At 44.0% G+C, this 11,588-nt stretch overlaps 1 protein-coding gene across 1 annotated transcript; it reads right to left on the bottom strand.

Annotated features, from left to right (window-relative positions):
- Window positions 1-7,293: 7,293 nt before the first annotated feature.
- On the bottom strand, window positions 7,294-10,790 carry LOC133930495 (uncharacterized protein At1g66480-like). The gene is made up of 2 exons (XM_062377152.1): window positions 9,773-10,790; window positions 7,294-7,842 (listed from the first exon to the last, which is right to left on the bottom strand). Exons 1-2 carry the CDS (start codon window positions 10,553-10,555, stop codon window positions 7,798-7,800), a joined length of 828 nt encoding a protein of 275 aa, XP_062233136.1. The 5' UTR covers window positions 10,556-10,790; the 3' UTR covers window positions 7,294-7,797.
- Between the last annotated feature and the right edge of the window lie 798 nt (window positions 10,791-11,588).

The following is an 11,588-nucleotide window of genomic DNA, read 5'->3' as shown; positions in this document are numbered from 1 at the left end:
GGCCTTAGAATAGAAAACAAAGAAGAATTCATATCAATATAGTTTTAGAAAAAATAAAATTATTATAAAAAAGCAAATACCTAAATAAATAGTCCTTCTAAAATTAATACAATTAATCGATAGCTAAAATTCATAATAAAAATAATGAATTTTTAAAAATTCTTACTAAGATAATAAATTAAGAAGTACCATGCAGCTCAAGATCGTCACATCAACTAGGCAGTAGGCAAATCACAACATGTAGGAAAGGTAAATATATTTTGATTTTGGTTAAGCTGCCTATTTCTAACACACGATTTTGATAGTTGATCAAAACGTATACGAATCAAATAAGATTTGAATATATGTTTGAAGCATAAATATTTTTTCTCTTTTATTAATATAATTTTTATCTCTTCTTCTAATGTCATGCATTTTGTAACTAAATAACACTAACCTCATAAAAGAATAAAGAGACTATTTTTAATCAAATGTTATCCTAACAAAAAGTTACAACAAAACTAATCATACTATTAGTATGTATCAACTTCCTAGTTTTTAATATAAAAAGGTCAAAGACACCAGGACCGATGTCCTAGTTCTATTTATATTGAAGCTGTTTCAACAACCGTTAGGTTCAAACAAAACGTTTATGTCTCGAAATATAAACGGCCTACATCAAGATTTCAGCAAAATAGAACACACCATAAAAGTACTAATCACTAGTTATAAATGGAATCTATATTTTCGGCAGCAACGGCCGAAAGTTCCTCTACCAAATGTGCCGCAATTGTCTTACCCTCATGACCCACGTACCGGACAGGCGGACACAAGGTGACTTTTTCAGGCACCGAATCTCTGCATGATATATTGGGGATCGTCAAGGCATGTCTTCCAGCAAGATCAACGAACACATGGCCGGAGGACGCAGAGCTTCTGCCGGCGGTCGTTGGTCTTATCTAGCATACTCTCCATTCGCAAGGGAATCTGCAACCATTCACAAATGCAAAGCTATTCCTTGGCTCTGCTCGATATCGGTCTCGTCGTTTTCTGCGGTTGCACCTGCAGAGACGGCTTCTGCGAGGGTACCACCGACTCAGATCCTCTGTATTAATAATGAATTAGTATAGAGTGCCACTGTTTGTATAATAAAATGAGTATGATGTTATAGTATGCTGTATTAATTAATCATTAATTACTGTTGCTACAGAATTTCAATGAAATGCATAAAGGATTTTGTACTGTAGCATTGCTGTTGCGATTGATCTGGAACTCTCGTCGGCAATCGGACGGCTAAATTTATCACTATTACAAAATTACTGTAGATCGTATGCAGTGCCTTCTTCACCGCGGAGGATCCCCGTCTGGGCATCACGCCGTTGTGCTCTTCCTGTTCTTTATTTCCATCTCCATCAGGCCCCACTCGTGCTATCAATATATAAACCGGCTGTCCGGCTCGTGTGTGTGTCAGCGTGTGTATGCGGCTGCAGATATGTTTGATGCCGTTGCTATCCTTGTCCATGGTCAAGTTCGGGACAGTACGTTCGTCCCCCTGCTGGCTTGTTAGTTCGGGGACTCTCGAAACGACTTTAGATGCAGGAATAATGTGAACACGTCCAGCGCATTGCAGTACGCGTGAGACACGCCATGCGTGGCCGGTCAGCCTTGACGTATGGCGGTGTTGGCGGCGAGGGCCTGACCAATCGATCGGTTTACTCATGGTTGGTGGAGGCGAATGGCCTCGAAGTCGCAGGGGAGAGCAGACTAGCGGTGCGACACTGTGCGATGTGTGATCACCTGAAGCGCGGGCGCTTCTCGGCTCGACGTGCCATGCATTGTCTCGCTGCCCACGCGACGGTCTCACCGCATTCGCGCTGTGCCGGCTGGCGAGACGTCTCGTCGTGCCGGCCGCGGTGGGGTTCTGCCCGGCAAAGTTGAAGCACCTGGAACCGCCTGCCGGCGTGACCGAACAGATGGTTGGCGCGGAAAGGGGGGGGGGGGCGGTTGTTGGAGTCAAACTCTGCAGTCCACGTATGACGTATCCGCTCTGGTTTTGGTTAGTGTGAAGGCCAATTCAAAACAGAGGATCTATTCGAGAGACCAAGGCGATTTTTGTGCAATGCGAGAATCACAGGCGGGCCGGGCCTCTAAAGATGCACACACTGGAATTATGATTCAACGCAGTCGTGACGACAGGAGGTACTACATGGGGTCATATCTTTCGGGAGGAAAAGGTTGGTTGCACGGATAGCATCTTCTCCGAAATGATATCGATCGTTGGTGCCTTTCAGCAGGTACGCCGTACGCGTGGATGTGATGACCATCCTAGTAGTTCTTGTTTATAATTTCTCCTGACGTGTGCTCCTACCCTCGTCCCTACACCATCAACCGGCGGTGCCGTGCCGTCCGGCGCCGCGAGAGCGATCCGTTCGGTTCTGTTTCTCCCACGAAGCCTCCCCGTGACGTAGGAGCATAACTGTCCAGCTATTCCGCTCTTAAATGCTCACGTCGCCGGAATCAAAACTCCCTGGACGGACGCGCCGGCCGTGGGCTCGCGACGGCGACGGCCGAGAATACGAAGGCCGCGACGGGGCACCAAACCGAGACGTACGGCGAGGGCGGACGGCACACCAGCCTGGTTCCACTCCGACTGAATCCTCTCCGACTCCTCCAGGTTGCGATCGAGAAGACGTTGTCCTTTTTCAAAAGCCGCGGCGCTCGGGCGCCTCCCGTGATGCGCGGAGCGAATTGCTCCATGGATTGAGCAGTCGGCCGCGCGCTGGGCATAGGAAAACACGGCAAGGTAAACGACTCGCGCTTGTCAGTATGTGCGTGCATGGCCAAAAGGAAAACAAGTTGGACGAATTGCTCGGGGAATATTATGTATAAACAAATCAAAATATCGAGTCTAAACAAATCAAGAAGATCCATCGTGCTAACTTGCTAGGACCTCCTTATATATTTTTTTTAGCAAGACTGAAACATCCTTAGTGTCTTGTGGTTTGTTCACATAGCAAGGACGATTAGTAGTCTAATTCTCTTTCCTTTCATGAGTAAAGTTCGTGAGGAGCTCAGATTCAAACACACTCCATGTTCCCCGATTGGGCTGGACAATATAATCAACTCCGGTTGCAGGAATCGTCGGTTGCATTTGTACGATAGAATCTCGCGAAGAAAATAACATTTCTATGTTAGAATGGTACATTTCGGCAAATAAACTTTTGGGTTTTGCATACTCCTTGTGTGGCATAATTCTAGCACAGTGAAGTGAGATTCTGCACATATTCGGGGAATAACTTGTGTAAACAAACTAAGAAGTTTCATCATGCTAACTTGCTAGGAGCTCCTCAGATTTTTTTTAGCAAGACTGCAACCTTTTTAGGTAAGTATATTGGTACCGACTTATAGGTAATCATATACATTGAGACGTAATCTTGAGACGATTAAACATGCAACTCCTATAATGGTTTGTGTTTTCAGCTATCTCATGGTAATTCCACAACTTATTAATTTGTACATATAACATATGAATATTGTAAGTTACATGACAATGGAAAATCGTATAATGGTGCAAGAGTAGTCTCATAGTTCTAAATTTTAGTTTATGAGGTTGTTGCTTCCAAAAAAATGACATTTTTCTCTCACCCCCGCTCTTCTCCACATCATCTCAAATTCTACATAGCATTGCATGATATGACTTATGAGACGGTTAACGTGTACCATTGTACTTACCCTTATTATAGTGATCTTGTGGTTAGTTCACTAGCAATGATGATTTTGTAGTCTAACTGGTGGACTACCCTCGCACCTTGTTACGTGCTGTGTAACCCAACTTCTTTTTTGGGCTGATTCAATTACTAAAATAAAATATGTGATGTTTGATCGAAGCAATAATCCGATTAGTCAATGACATCTTTTCCTATAATAATTATGTTTTCTTATATGTAATAAAGCTTACACATGTGGAACTTAATGGTGAAGTGTGGTGATTTTAGGATTTACCAGTTAGTTGAATTATTTATTTGTGTGCTCAAGGTAATTGTCAAATGCACTTTTCAATTGCCCTAAAAAAATGCACTTTTCAATATGCGAAAAATCAAGAAATGCTCAGAAAAGTCCAAGAAAATTCCTGGAGCTATTTTAATTAATCATTAGACAATTTTTACAGTTGGTTTTATTTGGTCTGTTACACCCTTGCCAGAGCGAGAGAGAGAGAGAGATTTGGGGAGGAAAGAGTGGAAGTGAGGAGCGATTGATTTGGGAGAGGAAAGAGCAGATGTCACGAGACGAAAGAGAGCGGAGGATGAGGTGGAGCATAGCGAGCGGAACGAAAGAGAGGGGAAAGTAGCGGAAGGGAGTGTGCAGGGCAGCGAGTGAACGCCCCCCAAATCCTGTCGCACGGCTAGAGGTGAGGCCCGTGTGGCTCCCCTACTCCGTGTTTCGTCTGGTGTAAGTTTATATATACTAAATATATTCATAAGAAAAGTGGGCTATTCTCTCTGCATATACGTAAGGAGGTTTTATTGTAAATAAAAGTGAAATAATGAAGAAGTGTCTCTACAGTGCATCTGTGTTCGTATTTCTTCGTATTCCACTTGCTATTTTGGACCGTGTTGTTTGAGGGAGGCAGAGAGGCAAATGTCTTAGCCATTGATAACGCTATTCAACATACTTTGCTGTCTTTTCCTTTGAGACGTGTTTTTTTTCTTTTTTTAAAAAATATTCCTTTGAGATGTGATACTTGCAAGTAAGATACTAAATAGCGTTGGTTGTAACACCATGTATTTTAGCATTTAGAAGACAGCCAAAATTCACTACTTTTTAAAATTAGTGAATTTTGATTTTCTTCTAAATGCTAAAACATGTAGTGAATTTTGCTTGTCTTATAAATACTAAAACACAGAGTGTTACTTTGGTAGCCTCAGCAATTTGTGCCTACTATAGCAGTAGTGCAGTATAAACGCTACCAATACGAGGTATCAACAAAAAAAGGTGGATTTGAACTTAATGGACACTATAGCTCTTGTAAGACTGCTTTAGCAGCTGCTATTTAAGTCATGGTTGTAGTCCATTCCTAGTGCATTATTTCTTTAAATTTTTATTTTTTAATATTTAAACTTATGTTGTCTTATTATCTAGTTTTATGCACAAGTTATGCTTTTGAACTCTAAGTTTTAATTGATTAGTATATTTTGCATGATTTTTATGATGGGAGAAAGTCATAATATATACATTATTATATAAAAATTTAGGTATTTTTCAAATACCGCTATTGGTACTTAGAGTCTGTTATATCGCCCGTTATATTGCCAGCTATCCGCTACACTGATATCAATCCGCTATATGCTATTTATTAGCTTGGTTGCAAGGCATTGGAAGGAGGCGAAGTTGAGAGAGGAGTCGACACGAGGCCCTAATATAACGTTTGTGTTCAGGGAAGTTGGGTATTAGGGATGTTTGCTTTGAGATTTGTGACTATACACGTGTAGCATGGAGAAGTGAGGGTCTTTGTTGCGGCAGAAAAAAAAACCCCAAAGCTAAGGGCTTATTTGGTTTGCAACCAAAGATTGCCAAATTATGTTAAACATTCTTGTCAAAGTTGTGGTGAACAAAATGGCGCCACAACTAAGCGTGACTAAGGGAATCTTGCCACAACTCTAGTGTCTATGTCATATGAGATCTAGCTTGAAAAAAGTTTGGCGCTTCTAAACTTTGGCTAAAACGAAATGCTTGCCTAAGGATGATTATGGCAAACCAAGGCATCTAACCAAACACGCTCTTAGCCCCAGCCTCCAAATTCCTCTCCCACCTAGATTGATTCTGCCTCCTTCCTATCTGATTCCCTCCTCTTCACTTGGATGATTGTTCACCTCTTTCGCTTCCTTGTCCTCCTCTACCATGGGTGCTGCCACAATGATAGCCTGATGCCTCAGTTCACAGGTGAATCCCTCATCCTCCATCCGCCCTTGCAACCCTCTTCTTCACTGGTGGCACCCATGGATCTTGTGCTCCTCTACTTCTGTCACCCTCGACAACCGACTTCTTAACCACCACAAATCTTGATGCCCCCCATCGACCATCACCGGCCATCGATCGTTCACCGCCACCAAGGCCGGCGGCAGGGGCGGCCCTGGAGGGGGGCAAGCGGGGCGGCCGCCCTGGCCCCCTCCTATATAGGTATACATGTATACTATTGTTCAAAGCACAGCAGTCCAAATTCCAATTGACTGTTGGCCACAGTTACATGATCGTGCATAGCCTTTGGCCGACCTAAAAGAAGCAACTTTGCTACTTTGGTTCCTTCATAGCAAGTTAGCAATAGCCCAAATTAGCAATCCTCTCGTTCGCAGAGAAGTTGATGAGATCGCTTTCTCTGGTTCAGTCCTGCCTAAACTGTTCGATGGTGATCGGATTCAGTGATGGACACAACGATATCAGTGACTAAGCATAAGCTGTAAGGGCCCTAATTGGTAATTCAGTGACTTGGCAATCGACGTTCACCGTTTGCAGAAATAGAGAAGAAATTGTTTGGCAAGATTAAATATCCCAAGAAAGATTAATTGGTTTGACAACTTTATGCATGGAGAAGAAATTGTTGAATGAGATAGATGTTGATATTATTATCAATGACTTCGCATCTAGAAATTTTAGAATAAATTATTTAAGATGATCCTTAGAAAGTGTTTAAGGTGAGGGTTGTTTTTTATATACTTTAAATGTTTATCGAAAATAATTTTTTAATGCACTGAATATTATCTTTACTATTATATATTAATTAATTTTTAATGTTTCAATTCAATGGTGGCATGTTTTTAGTTTCACCTTATGACCGACCCTAGCCGGCGGCGACCCTACCCCTACGTCCGCAACCACTGCTGAATTGGCCTGCTCCTCCGGCATCCCTCTAATCCTAACAGACCCCGATCGGAACCCTTACCCTAGCCTAACAACCCCAACCCTAACCCTACCTCCAGTGAGCTCGACGGCAGCCAGAGCTCGTGGTGGATGGAACGGTGGAGGCTTGGTTATATCTCGATTCCCGGATGAATTCTCTTCTGGTCGTTCGCCAGATTGAGGGGATTCAACCCAGGTGGAGCCTTTGACGATCAAGTCTTACTCACGGATTCCACTTGTGTGAAGTTTTTGAATTTGTTCATGGTTAGCATCACCTTTGTTACCCTAGTATCTAGAAACCGAAATGACTGCGGAACAAGCAGCGCTTGCGCGCATGTCCAGATCGCTAAGGGCAGTACCCGAGAAACACCGGCACTGGATCTTTTCCCTGAAGAAGAATACTGCATGAGGCAATCAATATTCAAGCACGAAGACATGCATGGTTCCTTATTTCTCTTCGACAAAATATTTACAGAATCTGAATCATGATCGATCGGGATGACATGCGAAGTTGTTGGCGACGTAGGTATTCCATTGGATGGCTCATATCGATTTGGGTGTACTGTAAAAATCGTCCTCAACAGAGGTATGTCTATTTCTACGTCTCCTCTATGCTACAACGAGAGACGGCGAGGGGCAAGACCCCGTACAGTTGCAGCGTATTCACCACAGACCACACAACATTATACTCTACCTAGCGAAAATAAATTAAAAACAAGAAAAAAGAAGATACTCCATGTCGTACGAAGCGAGCACAGGACGCCGTCGATCGACAGCTTCCCATCTCCAGCAGCCCGCAACGACGGGAGCATATCGGACTCTGCACATCAATCTACATCTTCTGGCTCTCTGACTGTCACCACCACCGTGCTGGCGCTGTTGCAGGTTAAGCTACCACACCTCTTGTTTCAGGAAGGGAAAAGGTCACGCGATTATCTCCTCGGGCGGCGCCAGGAACCGCGTTCGCTTCTGAAACACCACACAGATAAAAATCCATAAACCGTCAGCAAAAGCGACGAATAATAATCCCTTTCAAACCGTTTGTTAATCTGCACACACAATTAAGGGAAAATGATGGGTCCAAAGCTAAGCAGGGAAAATAGGCAAAGTAAACGTTTGACAGAATCCAATAATATTGCGTTTTCGAAATCACGAAAGAATAAGCATTTCGATCATGCAAATGTCTTTTTATCTTGAGATGGAAAAAAGATGAGCAAAGGCAGAAAAAGGATTGGTGATATTGACAAGGTTAATTGCGATAAGGTAGTATGAAACGACGGTTGCCTTCTGCCAACTAAGCTAGTTTAATGGCAGGGGCTAATTTAACTTTGAGCTGCCAAGAACAAATAAAAGCAAAGGAATCAGCATATCATTGACGGTGACTGAAAATAATGGCCGAAATGCAATGATGCGTAAAAACTGAGCAACTTGTCACGCTGTGATCCGTGAAACTTTCTCAATTCGGTTTTAATTGCAGGCTGTGACTCTCCGGCGTGTTTGTGCTGCTACCACAGAAGAATTGACGAACATCTCTCTTTCAGTCTTCTTTCTAATGGAAATTTAAGGATATTCTTTTGGTTACGCAATACGCATCGACTTCCCACCGATATGACTGTGGATGGAACTATTAGTATTAGACTTTCTGCAGAGTAGAACTGAATGATCCTAACTTGAATTGATAGCCACCTGATACGTACATTAAGTAGGAGTTTCAACGTATGGAAACACAACTTCCGTGCAAGACAAGAAAAGGCAAAGCAAAATGACTCCAGAAAAACTACTGCAGTACACAGATCTTCAGGACAACGCTACCACTCTGAGCAAGAGTTTTAGTTGGAATCAGGATGATACTTTTGTGAAATATCTGTTGGCAACACTGAAAATTCAGACAAACTTGTGTTGGAATTTTGGCAAGAGAAAATGTTTCCCACTCTAAAATCTACGACGACGACCCTGAATCCGCCGAGAGAAAACTGAGAATATGACAGCAAATATATTCAAGTACCGAGTGTGACAAGCAACTGTCTTTTTATGCAGTCACATAAACTAAACCAGTCTCATCCTGAAAATTCTTGTAAGTTGTAACTCCCTGCCGCCGCCACAACAACAAACCGGTGCTAGATCTGACGGCAAATAAATCACTGGCGTGCCAGGAACGGCATCAAACCGTCTCAAGCAGTGCTAGCAGCTAACGCGCCTCGCGCTTCTTTGCCTCACGCGAAGATCGAAACACGTCGATCGTCTCACTTCTACACTTTTCCGTGAGGTGACCATCTCCCCTCGCAGGATATGAACATTCAGCTCCAGATCGACGCCCGCGAGGACGCGTACGGAATCCAAATGTTTCATCTCAGTTATCCAATTCCTAGTTGGAGAATTTACACGCCACACATACAGTACATATGGTACCATTTGACTGTTAGTGAGTAATCCTAATAATTTTCGACCAGTGCAGTGTTCTGTTTTCGTGCTTCATGAATGCCTACTATCAAAATTAATGCCGGTTTCGAGTTACCTAAATTTTTTCAATATAACTTCAGCCATTTATCTCATTTTTACAGTTGTAAAAGTTTTACATAATAAGATTATGGAAGTATTTTAAAACAAAACAAATGTACTTATGTCATTTTGGTGCAACCTGCCAAACTTTACATTCTCCAAGATACAAAATCAACAGAACTTTACCACATGCTTCTCACGAGGATATTACGTGCGAAAAAGCAGTTGGTTTAATTTTTAACTTTGTGCAGACAATTGATCAAGATATATGCAAAAGGTGTTGTTGGTCAAAATTAACAAGATTTTACTGCAAGTTTCAAACAAGGACGCTTGGCAAGAAGCTTGAAAGGTAGCAAACGTTGTGCAAAAAAATCTGGGAAATATCGAAGCCGTGCATTACCTCCTTCCGGCTGGCCTTGACGTCCGGCGACGCGTACTCCGGCGTGCGGGGCAGCGTAGGCCACCTCTCCGGCGTCCTTGGCGCCGTCCCAGCGCCCGCCGGCATCATGAACCCGGTCCCCCACTCGGGCGTCGCCGCGAACCTCGGCCTCCGCTCCGGCGTCTGCGCAAACGTGCCGGCGCCCCAGTCCGGCATGGGCACGAACCGCGGGCTCCGCTCCGGCGTCCGCAATATCCCTCTCTCCGGCGTGGCCGCGCCGCTCCCGGCGTTGGCGGCGCAGAGCTGCATGATCCTGGCGGCTGCCTCGGCGCCGTCCCGGCTCTCGCTCATGAGCTTCTCGACCTGCGCCTTTGGCAGGCGCATCCTGAGCTGAACGGGCCCGCCCTCGGAGGCGGTAGAGAGCGGGGACGCCGGCGCCGTGGCGGAGGCGGAGGCGGAGGTCGGGAAGGAGAGGTCGGAGGTGGACCGGCGAGTGAGCATGAGCGACTCGAGCCGCTCGCGCGCGCCGACGTGCAGCGCGCCGGACCACGCGCGACGCGGCGGCACGGCGGGACGCGGAAGCGCGACGAGGAAGTAGAGCCGGCCGGGCCGGAGCTGCGCGTCGTGCCCGAGCGGACGGGCGCGCACGCCGAGCAGCTTGACCTCCTCGGACTCGAGGAGCTGGAACCCCGGGTGGTCGCGCAGCACCGTGCCCGCGAACGCCGGTGGCTTAACCCGGAACGACGTGCCGTCTAGCTGCATCACCTTGGCGCCCTTGCGCCGGGCGCCGATGCTGTTGCCCATTGCCGCGCGCGGCTGCAGCTGCTCCCTCCCTTCTCTCTCTCTCTCTCCTCTTCCCTCCGGGTGGGTGGCGGCTGAGTTTCTCTTCGCTTTGGCCTCCCTTTCTCTTCTGTCTCTCGCAGCCTTGCGGTGGTGCGCTTGGTTGAGTTTGGCTCGCTTTGCTTGTGCTGTGGTGTTCGTGCGTAGCCGCGTAGGGTGTGCGAATTTAAAAGGGGGGGAGGGGAAAAAGGCAAGGGACGGAGCGTTTGGGAGTCAAAGGTGATGGTGACTTGGTGAGTATATATTGGGGCTTTCTCTCTTTCTCTACCCAAGCGCTGCTCTCCACAGGGTTTGAAAAATCATTAAAAAACACTCGGTATTCATAAATATCGGCTAATTCGGTCAGCGTCGTATTTAGAAATTGACTGATTTTTTGAATTTAAATTCAAAAAATTGAAAAAAAAATTCACAAAAAATTCTAAAAATACTAGAGACAATAATAAAATCTTCTATCAAAAAATGTCAAAAATAATAATGTTTGCATAATATTTCATGGAGAGAAAGTTTTAAAAAAAATTACAATAGGTCGTATGAACATGATGATTTGACCCATCACGTTAAAAAAAAGTTTAACATGTAAACACATATTTGTTTTATGTATGACGTATCTTAAGAGGATGTTTAAAATTAGTTTCACTTCATTTAGAGTTTATTAATTTTTCCATAATTTTTACAAAGCTCACAAGCATAAAGTGAACATGTTAAGAAACACCACTTTAATTAACATTTTCATGTCTACCATTATTTTTATTACATAAAGAATAGTATAAGTAAACTAATAAAAGTGGTTTCACTAATTTTGGAGGTGTGATGGGTTAGCTATGAATTAATCTAGTTGCAACACATTTTCACTAATTTTGCATGTTAAAATGACTATTTAATGAGTTCATATATTTTTAAAAGGCATAGGATCATGTAAGAAGACTAGCAAAATTTGTTTCATGATTTTTGGATTAGCTAAGAATTAACTATGTATTTAACTAGATTTAGCAAATAC

Source organism: Phragmites australis, chromosome 10 (assembly GCF_958298935.1).
Source record: "Phragmites australis chromosome 10, lpPhrAust1.1, whole genome shotgun sequence".
Taxonomy (NCBI): domain Eukaryota; kingdom Viridiplantae; phylum Streptophyta; class Magnoliopsida; order Poales; family Poaceae; genus Phragmites; species Phragmites australis.
Note: the sequence above shows the minus strand (reverse complement) of the source record. Positions and strands in the feature narration are given on the sequence as shown.